General features: G+C 40.9%; 1 protein-coding gene across 1 annotated transcript in view; it reads left to right on the top strand.

The window, feature by feature from the left end:
* The window catches only part of ITFG1 (integrin alpha FG-GAP repeat containing 1), a 214537-nt gene that overhangs the window by 179499 nt on the left and 13082 nt on the right, over positions 1–21956 (top strand). Inside the window, exon 15 of the mRNA XM_065416532.1 lies at positions 21578–21702. Within this exon, the coding sequence (XP_065272604.1) occupies positions 21578–21702 (125 nt within the window). The remainder of the gene's footprint in view (positions 1–21577; positions 21703–21956) is intronic.

The raw sequence follows: 21956 nt of genomic DNA, 5'->3' as shown, positions 1-21956 counted from the left end.
GGATACAGGATTTTTTTGAGGGGGTGGGGACGTAAGTGTTTTGGGTTTTTTTAAGCAATTGGTTTTCTGTGCCACAAGGTAAGTAATGGTTATTCTTTTCTGTCATTGGAGCCAGAGTGAAACATTTGGAGCAATAGCAGCATAATGGTTCAGAACATTAAACTTCAAGGTGAAAAGCTCACCTCACTCAACAAATATCTTGTTTTCGCCACAGTAAGCAGGTTTGAAAGTGGATCTGAAATGTTCCTCATAAAAAATGTGTTATCAATTTTTGGAGGGCTTGGGTTGGATCACAGATGCATGTTTCCACTGTTAGCCATATTAGAATTAGTAGCAATAATAGGTTTCTAAAAATAAAAACCAAATGCTACACCATTAGTGACATTCGTCTTATTGATAATTGTCATAGTTCTAATGTGTAGGCGTTCTTATTTATACATTGGTTTTCACAGTGTTCTACAGAGTAGAACAAACTAGACTACTGCCCCAAGGAGCACACAGTCTGGTTCAGTTGATACATGACATGCTAAAACTAGTTAATATGACACACAACCTCTACAAAAAAATTATTTTTGAGGGGGAAATGGAAGTTTCTTTTTTTAGTTTTTATATTGCTGGGGGGGCAGGCACTGTTTTAAACTGTCAGGATTATTTAACAAGCTGCCCTCTAGCTGAGAGGTTTAATTGTCAACTTTGGTGTTGCAAAAAATGTTTAAGCTGAATGAAATAGCTCTCTTTCCTCTGCATTTTTATTTCTAAATACATGTTTGCTCAGTGATTTAATTAGACAAAACAGATAAGGTGATAGAACCAGTACTGCTATTAAATATTCCTGTTCTCTAATACTTTTGCATATATGTCATCGGCATATTTAACAGTTCTTCTGCTGATTAAAATGTTGGCATGTCATTAATGCAAGATGTAAAAAGTAGGAACCCCAATATTCATCCTTTTGGCCTTCTTTTCAGGGATATATGGTTCTTTAACGCATTTGATTTCATAATCAGTGAGTTATTTAAAGTGATTTTCTCCAAAACAGATGTTCATGTGTTTCCAAAACAGCATAAATAAAGTCAGGTCCTTTTTAAATTAAGAATTAACAGGTATGGATCAACCAGAACAAATGCGTTCATGAACTGTACAAAGATTCTTAAGTTATCCCTCTGTTGTGCACTGTACCTTAGGTAGAGCCATGCAAATCCATTATATCTGCAGATATCATCCCTGCACAGAGAATAATGAACTCCGTGCTCTAATAGGTTTTTCCAATTTTGATCTTATGTAGTCCTATAATCTAAAGGAATCAGTGTCTAAGCTTCTGCTTAATCTACAAGTTTGGGTAATTGGTCCATCCACTTTCCATGACTACAAAAAAAGAGGATTACTCCAATATTACCATTAATAACTGTATCCCCAAGAGAGTGCCCTGTGAATGATGAGATGTAACATGCATCCTCTACCTGTGGCAGTCCCTTGTATCGCTGGTCAAGCTCCTAATTACCCCTGCAGAAAGTTTCTCTATAGATTCTCCTCATCCATACTGTACTACTTGGCTGAGGAAGCACGGTAAGAATTCACATAAAGATGACTGATCAGCATTAAATTCTGTTATCTGTTGACCCTCTGACACACACTGACAATGAGAAAAGGGCACAAGAGGTCACCCCTACCCTTTACACATAGGTAACTTTTCAGTACCCTGCCGTTTATCCAGCCTCAGCACTGTCTTCTGGACACCTTTACAACTCCAAGTTTTTATGTTTTTGTTGGAGTTTTTTAAACCTTTCATGGCAAACTAATCTTTCACCTGTTGCTGAGGCAACACCTGTGGCCCTCCTGGGCTTGCACAACTTGGATTTGCCTCTTATTATTTTACTGCTGCATTGGGTCCTTATGTTTATCATTGTAGTTGGACTGTGAGCTGCATACAAATTTGTTGCAGCCATTTTACTAACATACTTAAACACAAGCATTGCATTGCAATTCATACTAGACAACAGTGAAATGTAATGCCGTATTTTAATAGATACCTGATGACACTGCAGTATTCCCTTAGAACACATTAAATATGATGGTGTGTGTGTCTGTAATAGGGGGCTGAGGGTAAGGTGGAATAAGTTGAATTTATAACTGAATATTAAATTGTAGGACATAGAGAATCACACTTTCATATTATGCCTGATTTTGTGGGTGGCTTTTTCTTCATTAATCTGTGTTTCTAAGTGAAGTGATATCTTTCTTATCTCTAGTTATACAGCTACAATAAAAGGACCATGTGCAATTTTGTTTGTTGAATATCCATCTCTACTAGATAAACAATTCTTACTAGTCTCTTGGATGGTTACCTAATATGAGTTTTGCTGTGTTTCTATTGAGAGAGGAACTTGTGTTATAGTTTGATTAGGAAGCTCATTCTAATTTCTGATATCAAATACAATACTGCCATCCTTAAACACTAAGAAATCATAAAAGTCATGCCTCAAAAAGTTATAAGATTGTAAAATAAATACATTTAAATTCTTTAGTTTTGTAGTTTATAAGCCTTTAGCGGATATACTTTGCAGTTGTTCTCAGCAATCATGTGACCTAAAAAATTTTTTTAAATTAAAGCTGTGGCTTTAAGAAAAACACCAAATATTATGAGAGTTCACAATACAGGCGAGTCTCATCATATGCGCGTTTAACATGTGCGAATTCAGCTTTGCGCGGTCGGCAAAAACAAAAAAAACCAACAAAACAGAAAAATAACAATTTAAATACTGTACCTGTAGTGCGGGCGATTCCGCCCGCCATTACACTCAATGTAATTTTGACTATATGCGATTTTCGCTTTACGCGCTGACAGCGGAACGTAACCTCAGCGTAAGATGAGACTCGCCTGTACTGCAAATATTAGATTTGTAAGTTGAAAATGTACAAACATTGATTTGTGTTCTCCCCCCTTCACCTCTCACCTGCCTCAAATTGTCCTGCTATGCCAGCCTAAGTGAGGATACTCAGTCTCAAAAGGGTGGGCAAAAGGAACTGCCTCCAGAATTGTTTGGGTCTGTGAAGGAGGTTGGATGGAGTTTGCTGTAGAGCAGGCCAAGAAGAGAACCGGTGACTTATTCCAGACAGGGTGGAAACAAAGGGAGCCACATCCTGATTCCCCAGAGAGCTGAAGTTATCATTACTGCATAACTCTGAACTCAGAACACAGCTCATGCTCTACACAAGTATTCCTCAGTCAGTGGGTCACAACTCCCAAAGGGGTCAAAAAAGGCAAGCAGGGAGGCTGGAAATTATATTACAATCTAAAGCAAGGAAAATCTTGCTCCCCCACTCCCTGCACACCCTTAACCTTCAAAGTCAAGTTTTTTGTCTACCTGTTGAAAAACACACACAAATCAATGATATAGGCTTATTGTTATCATTGATACTTTTTTCCTCTGACTTCTATAGTCAGTGTGAGGGGGGTCTTGAATTTTATTTTATGTTTTTTAACTTTGAATGGCTCACCACCCTGAAAAGTTTAAGAAACACTGCTGTGCACCATGCAGCCCTGGAAAGGGAGCAGTAGACCACACACTAGGATTTCAACATATAAGGGTGGGGTGGGGAAGGGGCCCCTATAGCTGCAATTATGACATCATTGTGTGAACTGGCTTTGTCCTATTTCTATTGCCTGTGGCGTTCTGCAGCCGTCTGCATTATTCCACTCCGCATGGCTACACTTGCGAGTTAGAGTGCATTAAAGCAGCCCAGTGCGCTCTAACTCATGATGCAGCCACACTGGCAAGGCACATAGAGCGCTCTGACTCCTCGACTAGAGCGCTCCTGGTAATCCACCTCGGCAAGTGGAATAACGTTTGATGCACCCCCACTGGAGCGCCTCAGCGCCAGTGTGGATGCCCTGGTCTGTTAATGTGCTCTGATCGGCCTCCAGAAGTGTCCCACAATGCCTATTCTAGCCATTCTGGTCATCTGTTTGAACTCTACTGCCCTGCCCTCAGGTGACCAACTGTCAGACCCGCCCTTTAAATTCTCTGGGAATTTTGAAAATCCCCTTCCTGTTTGCTCAGCCAGGCATGGAGTGCTCTCAGCGAATCTTTCTAGGTGACCATGCCTCCACGTGCCAGGCGATCCCCAGTATGGAGCAATAGCAAGGTGCTGGACCTCATCAGTGTTTGGGGGAGGAAGCTGTCCAGTCCCAGCTGCACTCCAGCCGTAGGAATTACAATACCTTTGGGCAGATATCAAGGGACATGATAGCAAGGGGCCATGACTGGGACGCACTGCAGTGCAGGGTTAAAGTGAAGGAGCTGCAGAATGCCTACCACAAAGCACGGGGGGCAAACCGCCGCTCCGGTGCTGCCCCCGCGACCTGCCGTTTCTACAAAGAGCTGGACGCGATACTTGGGGGCGATCCCACCTCCACTCCAAGTATCACCATGGACACTTCAGACTAGAGCCCAGTCCAACAAGGTAGGAGGAGGAGGAGCAAAGCGGGAGTGAGGGTGCTGAGGCGGAGGAAGACACCCCGGAATCCCTAGATACATGCAGCCAGGAGCTGTTATTAAGCCAGGAGGAAGGTAGCCAGTCGTGGTGGCCGGTGCTTGGGGAAGGACAAACACCAGAGGAGGTTCCCGGTAAGCAATGCGGAATGGGGCATTGATGTGCTCTCTCACATCGTGGTAATTGGGCAATGCGCTTGCGCAGGTTTCTCGGGAGAGCCACTGTGGTCCTTGTCCCAGTCAGGCTAACATGTCCGTGCCACTGTGCCGTGAGGGGCGGGGGGACCATTGCTGCACACAGGCAAGCTGCATATGGGCCAGGGCAGAAGCCGCACTGTAGTAGAAGACCCTCCCTTGCTTCCCAGGTCACTCTCAGCAGCGACATATCTTCCAGGACAAACTGCTGTGGAAAATGTGGGGACAGTGTTCAGTATAGGTGCCCCCTGCAGCTGTTGGCTCTCCCCAAGGCACAGAAACCCAGAGGACAGTACAGCCATGAAACAATCAGTCCCCCTTAACCCTGTGCTTACTCACTATTTTGGGGCTCCCGTGGGTTATGTGCGCTCGCTTTGGGACAGGCAAATTATGCTATTGTGTAGACTGTGCTTGCCCTCCTTAAGTACAGGGGAATCATTGCTCTGTCTGGTGTGAACAATGCTGCCTCTGTTAAGTGCTGCATTTTACCTTTACAGATGCAACCTTGAGATCTCAGCCGTCCGTGTTATCACCAGCCGAGAGACTGCAAAGAATCAGGAAGAGGCCACATAGAAGCAAAGAAGACATGCTGCATGAAGTAATGCAGCAGTCACTTAACAAGAATCTAAAAGTGCAGGAGTGGAGGGAGAGCAAAAGGAGGATCCGCCAGCAGAATGAGGAGCGCAGGCAGAAAAGCGCAGAGCTCCGGCAGCAAAGCACAGATCGGCTGATAAGCATCATGGAGCACCAAGCAGACTCTATCCATGTGCTCGTAGCCATGGAGGCAGAGCACTACCGTGCCTGCCCCCCCCTGCAGCCCTTGTCCCATAACTCTTTCCCTTGTTGCCCCCATGTCACCTCCAACCCACTTTCCCCAACATCCGGGTTCTTACCACCACCAGCTGCCTCCAACACCTGTAGCTTCACCACCCAAACTTGAAAACTACGACCCTTATCCACTGCACTCAACCCCCATCACCATGCAGTATAGCCATCCTGAAGTGCAGCACTCATTGCACAGCACTCCAGACAGGAAGGCTGAGTATGATAACAGGACATACGCAAATCTGTGATTGTACCGTTCCCCACCCCCTTGCCCTTTCTGTTTCCCAAGCAGTTGTGTTTCTTTTCAATAAATGAATTTTCTTTTCAATAAATGGATTTTTTGGCTTTGAAAACATTTTTTATTATTGCATAAAGTAAAAGATACCTTTAGCCCAGGAAAGCAACAGTCACTGCAAGTCAGCGTAGTGCAAACAGATTCCTACTAACATTGGAACCACTGCACTTCACTCCCGTGCAGGGCATCAAACATTACTGGTGGCTTTCAGCCTCAAATTGCTCCCTCAAGGCATCCCTAATCCTTGCAGCCCCGCGCTGGGCCCCTCTAATAGCCCTGCTCTCTGGCTGTTCAAATTCAGCCTCCAGGTGTTGAACCTCCGAGTTCCATGCCTGAGTGAATCTTTCACCCTTCCCTTCACAAATGTTATGGAGGGCATAGCACGTGGATATAACCGTGGGGATGCTGTCATCGGCCAGGTCCAGCTTCCCATACAGAGAGCACCAGCGGCCCTTTAAACGGCCAAAAGCGCACTCCACAGTCATTCTGCATCGGCTCAGCCTGTTGTTGAACTTCTCCTTGCTGCTGTCAAGGCTCCCTGTGTAGGGTTTCATGAGCCACGTCATTAAAGGGTAAACGGGATCTCCAAGGATCACAATGGGCATTTCGACTTCCCCTACAGTGATCTTCTGGTCTGGGAAAAAAGTCCCAGCTTGCAGCTTCCTGAATAGGCCAGTGTTCCAAAAGATGCGTGTGTCATGCTCCTTTCCGGACCAGCCTGCGTTAATGTCAATGAAACGCCCACAGTGATCCACAAGCGCATGGAGAACCATAGAGAAATATCCCTTCCGATTAATGTACTCGGAGGCTAGGTGGGCTGGTGCCAGAATTGGAATATGAGTCCCATCTGTCGCCCCTCCGCAGTTAGGGAAACCCATTTGTGCGAAGCCAGCCACAATGTCATGCATGTTACCCAGAGTCACGGCTCTTCTGAACAGGATGCGATTAATGGCCCTGCAAACTTGCATCAACATGATTCCAACGGTCAACTTTCCCAATCTAAACTGGTCAGCGACCAATCGGTAGCTGTCTGGAGTTGCCAGCTTCCAGATTGCAATAGCCACCCGCTTCTCCACCGTCAGGGCAGCTCTCAATCTCGTGTCCTTGCGCCGCAGGGTGGGGGCGAGCTCATCACACTGTCCCATGAAAGTGGCTTTTCTCATCCAAAAGTTCTGCAGCCACTGCTCGTCATCCCAGCCTTGCATGACGATGTGATCCCACCACTCAGTGCTTGTTTCCTGAGCCCAAAGGAGGCGTTCCACAGTGGTGAGCATGTCCGTGAATGCCACAAGCAATCTCGTGTCATATGCGTTACTTGAGTCAGTATCATCATCGGAGTCCTCACTGTCAGTTTGGATCTTAAGGAGTAACTCGACTGCCAAACGTGACGTGCTGGCAAGACTTGTCAGCATATTCCTCAGCAGTTCGGGCTCCATTCCCGCAGACCGAAAGGGAAGACAAAGCGCACAGCACAAAAAATGTTGAAAGATGGCGCCAAATGTGGGCGGAAGCACAGGGATTGCTGGGATGCGAACCGATGCATCACGTGGCGTTGGGACAGCACCCAGAATGCCCTGCACCCCCTACCCCCTTCCCACAAGCCACAGCGTCAGAATGGGAAGAGGTGCTCTGTGGGATAGCTGCCCATAATGCACCGCTCCCAATGCCACTGCAAGTGCTGCTAATGTAGCCACACCAGTGCGCTTGCAGCGGTCAGTGTGGACAGACTGCAGCGCTTTCCCTGCTGCGCTCTCCGAAGGCTGGTTTAACTCCAAGCGCTCTACATCTGCAAGTGTAGCCATGCCCTCAGTGTGCTCTTCTGAGAGTAATTTGCAGTTCTGTGGAGATTAGGGCTATCAAGTGATTTAAAAATTAATTGCGATTAATCATAGTTTTAATCACACTGTTAAACAGTGCAATTAAACTTCTTTTACTGAGCTACGTGGGGTTCCTTCAGCTGAGCGAGCCCTCGTTTGCAAGGGAGGGTGGATTATACCTTAGGGACTCCACTTGCAGCAGGGGGGGAGAGGCTGGTGCATGGAGGCTGAGCTTGCCAGGCCCCTGTTCTTTATGGGGTACTCCCCAGAGCGAAGGCCGGCTGGGGGCATTGGGGCATGGGGGGAGGGGTCAGTTCCTGGAGCAAGGGCCTAGTTGGGGACAATGGGGCATGGCGCGGGAGGGTGGTCACAGGAGAGAGTGGCTGGCCAGGGGCAAAGGGGCACGGTGCAGTGGGGGGGTTGGTCCCAGGAGTAAGTGACTGGCCGGGGGCAATGGGGCATGATGCGGGTGGGGGAGTTGGTCCCAGGAGTGAGTGGTTAGCCAAGGGCAGTGGGGCATGGCGCAAATGGGGGAGTTGGTCCTGGGAGCAAGTGGCTGGCCAGGGACAATGGGGCCCAGCGCAGGGGGGAGGTGGGGGAGATCAGTCCAGGGAGCAAGGGGCCAGCCAGGAACAATGGGGCATGGTGCGGAGGAGGGGGATCGCTCCCGGGAGTGAGTGGCTGCCCAGGGACAATGGAGTAGAGCACAGGGGAAGAGGGAGTCAGGATCCCTGCCTCTGCCGCAGCCAGGATGAGAGCCACTTTCCTCTGTCCTCTTCCCGCCCTCCAGTTGCAGTGTAGGTTACTGCACCTGACCAGACACTGTCAGGTCCCTCGCAGCTGATGCATCCCTCCCGATCCAGAGGTCTGTGATTAACACATTAAGTAAATTAACACATTAATTGTGTTTTCAGTTAATCGCAGGTGTTAACTGTGATTGACAGCCCTAGTAGAGATATTTACTCATTTATATGTGTCCAAGATGTAGAAAAAGCAAGGTTGAATGTCCTGCCTTGAATGTAAAAGCAAAATGGTGATATCTGAATTATAGAAGTCTGTTTGGGCCTACAGGCTACCAATCTGATGCTGTGTTCTACATAGTGGGTCATAGCTACTAGAAAAGCCATCTATCTTGTCAACAAGTGAAAAAAACGATAATTCTTAAAACTCAGCAATGCTTGGGTATGTGGTATTGACAAACTGCTTCACACAAACATCTTTGGTCAATTAGTATTTTGGTAAATGTAACACAGCCTTTGACAAATACAGTATTTTGTAAATGAGGAGCAAAATATAGCATCTAAAAAAGGAGATTGTGTTAGATGGTCATAACATATTGTATTTACCAAAATGCATTCAACTCATTCTCAATTCCTTAATATAGTGACTCTTTCTTTCAAATTGTAGTTATTTCAAAAGCTACATGATAGTGTAATACTAAGTTTTCAGTCCATCTGAATGTCTATTAATAGACTTAAAACAAAAAGATGGATTATGACATAATAGATATGAAAGTATGGTACTTGATTGGGTAAGAAATGTAATTATTTCAGGGTAACTGCACCTCACCATCCATCATTGCTTAACTGAAATCAGTATAACTTAGTATAAGAAAGGCTATTGCATTTATATTTAAAACCAACATTTTCTATTGTTCTTTTAAACAGAACTAATAAGGTGTGATATTGGATTTTTGAACTAGCCTAGCTGAACCTACATAAATGGAATTACAGTTTACAGAGAGAACAGATATTGTGCAATCACAGTTTAGGTAAGCCTATTTAGTGAAACATCAATAGAGCAGAATGTGTGAGTTGACTACACAGCTATTTGAAAGCCTGATCCAACCCCCAATAGCAAAAAAACCCCTCAAAATAGCAAGAAACACCAATGAATCTATCGTCCCTTTTTAATTACCATTCTTTTCATTTTTCGTTTAAAATGGAACCAGTTGTCAGGCATCACAGCTTAGCATGAGGCACAGCGAAGGGCCGTTAAGCTTCCAGGGACTAAACATCCCCACAGTGGGAACAGAGCAGAAAGATCTAGCTTCAGATTTAATAGAAAGGGGAGGTGCTCGTGCTGTTTGTATAGAAGAGGAGTTAGCACTCTATATTAGAGTCAAGATTTTAAAAAAAACTTGTGACTGAGTGCCTCAATTTTTGGATGCCCAAGTTGAGATGTTTTTAAAATACCTGATTTTCAGAGAGGGTGATTAGGACCCCAAAATCAGTAGTCATTTCTTAAAATCTTATGTTTTGGTGACTAATTGAAGCAGCATTGCTTGAAGTATTTTCCCTCTCCCAAGCCTTTTGAAACAATAACCTAAACTGGAATCCTATAGTTCAGGATACACCTCTACCTCGATATAACGCTGTCCTCGGGAGCCAAAAAATCTTACCGCGTTATAGGTGAAACTTATATATTGAACTTGCTTTGATCCACCGGAGTGCGCAGCCCCGCCCCCCCGGAGCACCGCTTTACCGCGTTATATCCGAATTCGTGTTGTATCAGGTCGCGTAGTGGTGTATTAGAATTAAAAAGCTCTGTTTAAGAGATTAGACCATTATTTGAGTAATAGAATTAGTCCAGTTAGGGTTGCCAACCCTCCAGGATTGTCCTGGAGTTTCCAGGAATTAAAGATGAATTTTTACTCAAAGATTGTCATGAGATGAAATGTCCAGGAATATGTCCAACCAAAATTGGCAACCCTAGCTCCAGTATTGCGCATGCTTGCTCTTTTATGGTGAGCCTAATGATGTTTGTGTGTAGGTTTTTACCCAAGATGGCCATCATCTCCCAGTATTGTCAATGGGACTGAAGCAATAGACTGCCCTCAAAGAAAATGGTGCCCTTTTAGTCTTCATGTGAGAGCCAGACTGGGGACAGTGACTATAGAGGTGCTGTCAGTGAAACTGAAGAGGCAACAGGGAAAGGAGTGTGTTAGGAAACTAGACAGGATACTGAGGAATCAGAGGACTATGGGGAGCAGGAGGCAGATTGAGATGGGTTTAGGGGGAACAGGAGACAGACTGAGGGGGATGCAGGGAAATATGATATGGCAGAGCAGGAGAATGTGATGGGTATGAGACTGAGGAGAAAGAGGGGAACAAAAGAGGGTAGGTGGGGAACAGTACATTTGGGGTGGAGCAGGCTAGATGCATATGTGAGGCACTTCAGTAGATAGAAGAAGTTAAGTGAAACAGAGTGAGCAGGGAGTCCTACTTTTTTGTGTGTGCATTTAAGGATTAATTAAGAACCAGAGATTATCACACACAAATTGGGGTTTGGCAGCTTCCCCCTCCAGGTGAAAAAAATCAAAAAGCAGATTAAAGCAAAAACAAAAAACTTTATTATAATCTCATGTCTTAAGGTGGTCTTTTGATTTTGGGGGGCCTGACTCAAGATTGCTGAATGCTTGAGGTTGTTGATACTATTCGTTTAAAAAAGTAATTGGCCCCTCAAAACAGATAACAAGGGAGAAGATGATATATCAACAATACATGATGCTCACACTTAGTACTGGAGATTATTTACAAAAAATTTTTTTACAAATGATATTGTACAACCGTAACAGAAGATTTTTATTACTTCTTGTATACTCTGCCCTCTTACTATTCTTTGCTAGTCTATGAACCTGTGTCACTTTTATTGGTGGCCTGTAACTTTAGAGTAATTTAATTGCACTAGTGGTTCTTCTTGCCCAAGGATCTGCAGACTGAGTAACCTTTTCAGGCTACTTTCTATAACATTGTAAAGTTAAAATGAGTATTTTGTATTATTTGTTTATTTTACTATCTGCAAGTAAGTTAGTGTTTTTTGTATCTGAAACTTCATCTTTAATCAACAGAGGAAATTTTCACTATTGTGCAAATTTAATAAATCAACTAGAAATTTCACCCTACTGCTTTCATAATCACAGTACTTCTAATTTACATAATAAGGAATAGCCAGTTTGGTATCTTTGGCAGAAGTGCTAGTGATCTAGGTAATGAAGCTGAACAAAAACTCAAAAGTATGGTGAAGTCACTCTAAGGTACTGGGGACAGAAGAGGCATTTTCTACATATTGCTTGCTCATTCATGAAGCAGCAGTAGTGTCTTATCTCAAAAGCAATTGCTAGCCCCCAACTTCCTGCCTGAAGGATGAGTGGCATGTTCATAACCTTTTGGAATGCTGAATGGCCTAGGTTTAGGATAGGGCAAATGGAGCTAGAGGAATGCATATAAAGATACTGTGGGAGTATTGCCATACTTAGATCTAAACGCTGATTTTTTTTTTAATTAAAACCTTGCATATTTTAATTGGACAAGCAACACATACTAGGAATGACTCAGAACTGCAAAAAGCTATAACAGCTTACTAGAGCAGTGCTTTCAATAATTTCCCTTTATTTATTTACTTTTTAATCTTTGATCCAAGTTCTTGCATCCATATCACTCAGCCACACATTTGTCATTTTAAACAAATAGTTTGCAATTCTAAGCACAAAAAATGAGAATATGCAAATAAAATGTAACAAGTGACTACCAAATCCTTTATGACTCTAATATATAAATCCAACAGAGGATTTAAATGCAACACATCAAATATTTGAAACCTGCGAACTTGTATAAGATACTTTTTATTTTAAGTAATTTTTTTTAAATCAGGAGAGTTGTCAGCGCCTTAAAAAAATAAGGACAAGCTAAGCTGTATCAGACCATTAATCCATTAAGTCCTGTATCCTAGTTCCAGTACTGGCTAATGTCTGATGCTCTTAGAGGAAAGCAAATTAAATTATAAGGCACCTACCCACTTCCTCAATCTTGTGCAGAGGAAAACATTCCTTCCTGATCTTTGCAAATGATCAATTTACACCCTGAAGCAAAACATTTGATTACCCTAATTTTGGCATGCATAAAGACAGATGTTATTAGCCATGAAATTATCCAGCATTTTAAAAAACCCAGCTATAGTATCTGATTCTCTAATCACCTTAAGGCTCACTATACATTATGTGTGGTATTTCCTTTTATTAATTTTAACTGACATTAATTTCATTTTTGTATGATGGAACAGAGTAAAAAAAGGAGGGCCTGCTCAGTTCCAGTTTCCTCATAATCCTAAAAATCTCAATCAAATCCCCCTTTAACAGTTCTCCTTTAAATGCTAAATATCCTAGTATTACAGTATCTCAATTTCCTTTCTGAAAAGTCCTGTAGAATTTAATAGTGATGAAACTAAATAGGGTTTTAAAGAAAATACTGTGAAACCCTATAGAATGATTAGTTGTATCAGTGAAAACCCCTTTTATGGACTTACCTTAAATCAATTTAGCCTACATTGTTTTTTTAATTAATTAAGCTAAATTGATTTTTAGGTACTTATATGGCACCAATCATCATTGTATCTGAGTGCCTTATCTTTAATGTATTCATCCTCCCTACATGCCTGAGAGAGCATTAATCCCGTTCTAGATGGGGAACTGAAGCACAGAGAGACTAAGTAACTGCCCCAGATCAAACAGGAAACCTGTGGCAAAGAAGGGACTTCAACTGAGGTCTCCCCAGTCAGATGGTAGCACCCTAACCACTGGACCATCCTTCCTCCCTGAGGTGAAAGATGCTCAGGCTTCTCAGCTAACACCTCCTAGCTAGTGAGAAGATGACACTGAACTGAGTGTTAGATTCCCCAACTCCTCAGAGTTCAAGAACGTAGGAATGCATTTAACATAAATTAATGTAGGGCCCTCTTATCTGAACTAATAGTATCAGCACAAGGGGTCTCCAATGATAACTAAATCATTGTGTATCAATTTAACTAAATCTGTTTAGAAACTAAGTGTAGACCAGTCCAGTGTATCTCACTGCACAGTGACTTAAATGTGCATTGAAAGCAGGTTGGGGCCACCCTGCATTTTCACAGCTATATTGCACTGCAGAAAATTCTATCTAGAGGCTGACAATTCCCATAACAGGTCGGGTTAGCTTTTAGAGAAGTGGATAGTGCAAGCCTGGCACCAACCCTCATTTAAGCAAAAGAAAGGGGAGGAGAATTCTAGAGATTGAATAGGAGTAAGAAGCAAAAAAAAAAAAAAAAAAAAAAGAGTTTGAAGGGGGAGAGAGATTGTGTGTAAAACATGGAGATGGAACTGAGGAAAAGAGCAAGAGAATACATAGTGAGTAAAAGACAAGCAGAGGAGCAAGAAAATAGAGTAACAAGAACAGAAGGAAAGGGATGGAGCTGGAGAGTAAGAAAAAGGGCAGATAATTTAGAAAAGAAAGCAGCAAGAGACCTTAAATTTCTCTCTCTCTCTCTCTCACTCATATATGCCAGTACCTCTTTTCCAGGTAAGTTTCCCTGTTGTTCCTCAGGCCTGGTCTACCTGCAGAGTTGTACCAGTTTAACTTAAGGTGTGATTTTTTTTTTTAACAGTGGTTTAGTTAAACCATAGCAACGTTGTGTGCTTGTGTCAGTAAGGGTTTGTCTAAATAAAGTTGCATTAGTATAAAACAAGGTGTGGATTTAAACTGATAATTGAACTGCTGGTCTCCAATGTTGACCCTGCTTTCAGTGGCTTTTTTGATTTAGCTTAAATCATTTGGAATGGGTTTAATTTAAACCTAAATAGCTACTCTTAAACCGAAATAAGGGTTTGGGCTGGTTTAAATATCCCTGTTTAAAAAAACAGGTTGGTATACCAGAGCAGCTTACATATGTAGGTAAGCCCTAAATTTACAGGTGCAAACTAAACCCATAAAACCAGTTATAAATTGATATAAGAGAGTCCACACTTAAGTTGCAGTGATTTAACTAAAATGATCTAAGTTAAACCAGTGCATCTTCTATTAATATACAAGCCATTAGTGAAAGTGAGTGAGATCTTAGATTTATTTCAGTGATAACCTCTTAAAGATCCTATTAGAGATCACAGAATTCCCAGCCTCTTCAGAGCTGGAACCCTGAATGATTGAAGGAAGGATTCAGGGTACGTTCTGGGTCTTACAAGCTTTTCTGTTTTATGACACAAGTAATAGGAAAGGCAAGATAGTTTGCTGATTAGAAAAGGAAAGAGGAAGCAAATAGGGTTTGTTTAACAGTGTATTTAAGACCTGATTCTGCCATTTACTCATGTTGAGTAGTATCTTACCTCTTGAATAGTCCTACTGAAAGCAGTGAGAGTACCTGTGGAGTAAGACACTACTCAACTTTGAGTAACATTGGCAAAATTTGGCTATAATTAGGAAGTTCCGTTTGTTAAAAGCCATAATAAAGACTTCCTAATGTTTTAAATGAACAACTCAGTATATTTTCTGTATTTTCCTGCCTTTTTCCCAATAAATGGGAATTAAAGTAAATGTCAACACATTTTCCAGTGATTATGAATATAGCAATTTGGTGACTGATTGGACTTAGGTAAAATGTTTCAATTTCTGTTATCTTTGGACAAGAAGCAGCAGAGTGAACAATTTTTCTTAATAAATATTTGCTTTTATATGTAATTTAGTGGACTGTTTCCTTAGCCTAATAATACACTTAACATACCTACATTTATAACAGGTGATTGAAAGCATAAATCCCAGTTAAATATTTCAGCTTTTATATTTTAATTATCTGGTGGTGCAGACTATAGACATTCAATAAAAATAATTTAAAATATGTCTCATTTCAGAGAACTTATAAAATACTACAACACAACCATACCTCACTAAAGAAATACTGTGGCTTAAAAAACGTGTGTAGAAAACTGACTGTTAAATTACCTTCTCCTATCCTACTTCAATGTATTTAACTCAAAATAAATGTTAATGTCCCCTTTTTATAGAAAAACATTGCAGCTCTAAAATACTTGTAATAAAGAAAAGGATACTCCAGAGGTTTAAAAAGAGACCTTAGTTTCAAAACAACATTTTAGTATTCCCAAACTAAAAAAGCTTCATTTATTTAGACTTGAGATTGTTCAAGTGAATTTCCCATCACCCCAGTCATTAAAATTGAAGAAACTCACTGTTTCAGGCAGTATTAACATCCAGACCAACTTCAGCTCACACATTACACCCACAATAATTGGAGTTCCCAGCATCACAACATGTTCCCTTTTAGTTCCAACATATAACTATCCACAGTGTATGCAACCAATTGATCCATGGATGCTTTGGTTTAGCCAGCTGATAAGATTTGTTACTAGATAATACAAAAATTAATATATGTCTCAGACAAACAAGGATTTAGTTGAGGTAAAGTGAAGTTTGTAGACAAACTAAAAGAAACACCCTCTACTCCTTCCTCACCCCAGAAAAAGGGAATTGCATATCTACAAATGAAATGTTCAGATATAACCATCAGAGAGCATTGTAAATATCAGAATAGCTATTGACTGCATTTCTGTGCATAGAGCTGCTGTAATGACTCCATAGTTCAGTGGACTCCATCAACTTGAAAATCACATTTCCATCTGAAAATTTAACTGCTATTGTTATGATTCCTGTAACCCTTAGCAGTAACTTAACAGGCTTCCTACTTTACAGGTCTCCTCCTCCAGGAATTGCAGGGCAGTAAGGGGCTTCTTGGCAATGCAGCTCTTGAAGAAAGGGTTGTGGGAAGCTTGGAGACAGTTCAAAGGCACCCACCCTCCATAGGATTCACCTGACCTTTATGGATCCTCTAAGATCTACTCATTTAGGGAGTTGATTCCCCCTACTCCTTCTGCAGGGCAGCAAATACCCCTGCAGGGAATATGCCAGGGAAACTCCAAGAGAGGCCAAGACCCCTGTCCATCCTGGAACATAAGCCCCTGTGATGTCTTACCTCTGGCAAAGTATTTCTCCCGAGCCTTCCCTCAAATCGCACCAGATTATCTGGAGGGGTTGAGGAAGGAGGAAGCCACAAAGTGTGCCTTTCTCCCTTCCCTCTTGGGCATCTCAGAAGTCATCAGAAGCAGTCTCTACAGGAAGCTGCTTTTGGCCCCACCCCTATAATTATGTAGGAGCCTGCTGGGAAGAAGGGGACTTCTGCCTGAAAGTGGGAAGAGAAATTAATAATTTAGGGGGTGCGAAAATGCAAAATTAACAAACAAAATTTCAAGAACCAAGATGAGCCACTTACTTTACCCCTCACATTTAAAAACAGTGATGTCAGTAAGTAGAACTACACTTCAGTATCAAATATAATCTCAGGAAATACATGATGACTTATTTTACATCACTATAATGTTCCCAAGAAAGTAACTGGATAAAACCCAATACTATACCTGTTTTTAATAGAAATTAGAAATGGATCTTCCTCAGTTAAATGCGAGAGTTGAGAATCCCATGCCTTGAACTCTTATTTCTTGCATTTGTACTAATAATATTACCATCATACTAGAAACTGCCAGCCCCAATGAATTAATATGCCTAAAACTTAAGATACCATCTTTAAGGCAAGATCCCTCTAATTAGACAGAGAGAGAGAGACTGAGTAAAGTATTTGGCCTGTTTGCTAATTGAAAAAAATGTTTTCTCCTCTGATGTCCAAATATGAACTTATAAGTAGATATCTGACAGATTTGGTTCTGGTGATATCCCATCTGTGTGATGAAAGCTCAGTCCCAAAATGATAAATAATACTACCCACATTCTGAGTCTCAAAATTTTCCTCCCCTGTATCCTTCTGAGATAGCTGTTAAGCCTTTCTGGATTTTACAGTTTTCTCCCTCTGCATTCTCACACTCTACAAGAGAGATCCTCTTCTTAATGCATTACTAGAAGAAATACCTCTCTTTCTCACTGAAAGCAAATATAGTAGAACCTGAGCCCCAAAAGAATAAATATAGGGATGCTGTGCCAACATTGGACTTTGAAATAGTAAACATTTATGGAGGAAAAAAACCATTCAAGGCTGCATTTGGGGAGTTACTATACTTCCGCATCTTGAATAAAGTAGACTGGAGTTAATTTCTGATACAGATACTGGTACAGCCACAAAAGCATATATCAGTAGTTTTCAGAATGAAAAGTGAAAATTGATTGACATTAGTTCCTAGGAATTTCCATATGTATTATATACACTATTGTCTTATCTACAGTTGCTAATAATTCATGCCCATTTCCACTGGTGGAATAGACTGATTAAGGTCACTGCTTTGAAAAAAGGGATTGAGAAACATCGCTGCTGAGTTTTTGGACTTGCTAAGGTTACAGATAAATTATTCAAAATATAAGAAGATCCTAATCCTACAGTAGGTATTGCAGAGAGTTGTGCATGGTCCCAATGAACACCTTTCTTCTAACATCCAAGGCTATAGCATCTTAGTCCTAAGAGGAAAACATAAATTTTGAAAAGCCCAAATGGTCTCCACAATAGGCATGTTGTTATGGTTATATTGTATACCTCAATAATACTTGATATTTCTGTGGCACATCAAAAGACATTCTTGGAGGAAACTGATTGCCATTTCTTTCAAAGTGCCCTCAGAGCCCCACGAATCTCCTTATTTTCCATTTTACACCCCCTCAAGGGTCCCTTGCCATCTGACAGAGAAGGGGTTGGTGCTGTTCTCACTGCCACCTGTCAATGCTGCTCCTTGGTCAGTTGGAGGTGTTACCAGAGAACAGTGTGAGGTACTGTCCCTTCACAGCCCAACAGAGAACTGACTCTGAATGTCAAACCAAGCACATGCTGAAGTTGTGTTACTGTTGCAGTGCCATGCCATTAATCAAAAATCCAGACTATAAATAGCTTATTTAAGTACCATGTGGGACTGTAGAAGACACTGCTACCAAATACACACTGGTCACTGTTTTTCTATTTTTTGCTTGTTCTGTAGTTTGTTTAATTGAAAGCAATGGATTTACAAGTATAAAAATACTGAGATAAAACCAAAGTCTTTGAAAATAAGGAGTTAGCCAGCCTTGTGTTTTGGAAAAATGTCCCATTCTTAGATTTGTGAACACAACTATGCTTTAAATCAGAAAGATCTACTATTGTTTTTAATTGATTTGTCACTGCATTCCCTTATGTTCTCACATCCTTCGACCTGAGTCAGACATAGTTGAGATCAGTATGTAATGGCAAGTCTGACACTTGTATTGCATCTTATGCAGATTCCCTGATATTTTTTCATTACTGCTGCTATTATGTATTCCAATAATAAAATCTTCACTGTTTAATGCACTTTTGTAATTCATTTGCTTCTTTATGCTGTGACTTTCCAGTTTGGTTGATAAATACAATACTAACCAGGTCACCTCAGTTTATATCATGGGATCTTCTATCCAAAAAGGAAGTTTTCTTTTTTAAAAGACTAATTGTCTGCCCACACCACACTTACTTGTGGGAAAGCCCGTAATTTTTCAGTCCTGTCTGACAAGCTAAGACTGGAAAGAAATTAAATCCTTTTACCAAAAATCTGTTTATTTAAAATAATCATTTTCTTTTTTTCCTCAGCCTGTGTATTCATTTGTCATATTAAAGATGTCATATGTGGTTACTTTATTTATTTAGGAAAAAACATTTTTAATATTGTTTCTATTGAGTGTTGTGGTATCCTTGATAAATAATATAATTCATTCATCCTTAGTACAGTAGAGTTAATTGCAATTTCTGCCTGACTGATAATTGGGATTCCCAACCAAGAATACAAAAATGCAGTTTCATTATAATAGATAAAATAATTTTTAAACTCACCATTTGCACATTTAAACCATGTAGTATGAAATGATAACCGTGAACACACAGCTGTCTAAGAAAAGGTCATAACACCCTAGCATCTTAAATGTGTGGCAATCATCACCTGGCTTAATCAGTCCTACTTCCTTGTACAATGTAATATAAGCCTTACAAGCAGAAGAGCTGTAAGGCAAGCTGGCAATTCAAGCCAATAGTCACTGGGCCTATGGTACCCTACCTAGGGGGAAAAAGTTAAACTTCAAATTAAAATATACATGATGCAAGGCCCTGGATATATGGAGGTATTTGGTTTTCAGCCTTGCAAAGGGAGCCAGAGATGTCCTGCCAAACTGGTAGAGACTCCGTATCTGCAGGGAAACGGGGGGTCCATCCTGTGAGTCTCAGAACACCACACTTCTCTGCCCCCTCTCCCTCATGCAGCAGAGGTCAGCTAGGTACCATGCTGTTGCTGAATTCTACCTTCCGTACGAACATAGCTAGAAAATAGAAACTCAGAAGTGACTGTCAAAGTCATTGCTGCTGTAAGCAGCAGTAAATCCAGCAGATATGTCATCTTGGCACTATGTGGAGCAAACTGTAAAGAGTGGCTGCTCTTCAGCTGAGTTCCCCAAAAATCTGGTTTCCCCAAATGCAAAAAGTGTGGCGTGGGTATCTTAAATTGGCTTCTCACTTCTTTGGGCTCGTATACAAATTATGTTGTGTTTCAACATCTTGACTTGGGCTGAACTTACTTTCTGCCTTTAATTGGAGCAGTTCTAATGGTGCTGACAGCTCCTGTGAAATTTCCACACCTTGGATTGAAACCAAGCTCATTTAAATCAATCAGATTCTGATTCAGTTTCCCCCTCCATCCCCGCGAACTGAGCTGTACTTTGAGCTAAAATCAGAAACAAAACTAGTTGTTTATTTGAAAACATGCTTTTCAAAGATAGTCTGGTTCCTTTCTAAGCCTTCATTTCCACAAAAATGTATCCATGTGTTTAACTTTATAACAAAACAAAAAAATTCTAAAACTTAAGGTTGAGTTCAACAGTACCTGATGCAAGATCAGGGTTTAAGGCATTGCCCCATCAGAGGATAAGCAATGAAGGCTTTGTCCACTCTAGTAAAATTACATATTGCTGACAACTCATGTCAACAAGGGATGCAGCTAAACCAGTGCTAAACAGAGTGACAGGCCAATACAAACTGAAAATAAAATGAAAGTGCTCAATGGCTTTAAACACTCGAGGGTCATAAAGTCAATAGTGTTTCAGAATCCATAAAATTAAAATAGAAAACATGTCAGAATATCTTGATATCTTTGCTCTCGAGTTTTACCCTCCTGCCAATAATTACTTCCCTTGGTGGTGGAGTATATTTATTTTTATCTAAGAAAGGACTGCAGGGATTGAATTATGTTATTATAATTCATGCCTAGTTGCATAGACAGAACTCAGCCTGCAGCCTCCTACTCTAACATACAAGATGTGAATTATTGCACCCAAAATTCACATCCTGTCATGTCTTATTGCTTAATTTGAGATTCTTGATTTAAAATATAACCTATCAGAGCATGTCAAAGCAGTGCAAGAATTTGACACTCAAATTCCTGTTTTAAAAAAAAAATTGTTAAAACAACTACTTCTCACCACTTTGAAAACTTACCTCATGTTGTCACCGGCCAGCCCCCTCCTCCAGGTTGAAATTATTTCTGTTATCCTGGTGAAGGGCTGAAGTGGTTTTAATGTTTATCTTGTTCCTGTTATGGCAACAAGAAAGAAATCCTTTAATAAGGGGCTTTTTAGAAAACAAAGGATCCACTCTGGATTCAAGTTAATATGCTGTAGAAGATGAAAAGATTGTAAGAGATTTTGCTAAAATGCAGTAAGTAATATATCTGGAGATCATATGTTGTTAATGAATCTAAAGCTAGCTAAGAAAAATGTGTATCCTTTTCCTGCTTTCACTTAATAGAAAACGTCTCTTTGTTTTCAGTTGTTTATAATTATCTGCTATCAGTGGAGCCAATTTCTGCCCTGGCTTGCAATTAATGTAACTCAGGTTTAAATCAGAGGAAAATTTGATCTACAGTATGTGTTTGGTAGCTAGTTCTGAAATTGTTAGTGGAATAAGTTTATTCTTCTTGTTGAATGCCCACAGATTATTTGGAAATGCAGGATCTGTCACTTAAGAACAGATAATTGTATTGTTTACTTATAATTTTAAAACATTATTATTACTGCAGGCAAAACGTGTTATTGTGATGAAAGTCTTAAGAAGTAGATTCACTACAGCTTCTTTTTTAAATTAAATTCTAGCTGGACAACTTAGCCAGTCAGCTCATTTCGCTCTCCAGTTGCCTTACAATGTGCTAGGTTTGGGACGCAGTGCTAATTTCCTTGATCACTTATATGTTGGCATTCCTCGTCCTTTAGGAGAAAAGGTAAGTTGAGATTTACCATGGGTAAACTATTTTTTCTGGTATTTTCCTTGCCCAATGAAGCTTTGGGGGGTGTTGTTCTTAGGACTGCTCTGTTTCGGAAGTCAGAATTATAAAGAAACATTTTTCATGGGTATTGAAAACGGTTTGCTGAAGACTACTTTGTGTTCATTTTCTCCAGCATATAGTATCACTCATTAGCCTCTGAAGTAAACAATAAAACAAAAATATCACTCATGAGAAAAACACAGAAGTAT

Source organism: Emys orbicularis, chromosome 14 (genome assembly GCF_028017835.1).
Source record: "Emys orbicularis isolate rEmyOrb1 chromosome 14, rEmyOrb1.hap1, whole genome shotgun sequence".
Taxonomy (NCBI): Eukaryota; Metazoa; Chordata; order Testudines; family Emydidae; genus Emys; species Emys orbicularis.
This window is presented reverse-complemented; position numbering and strand designations above follow the sequence as displayed.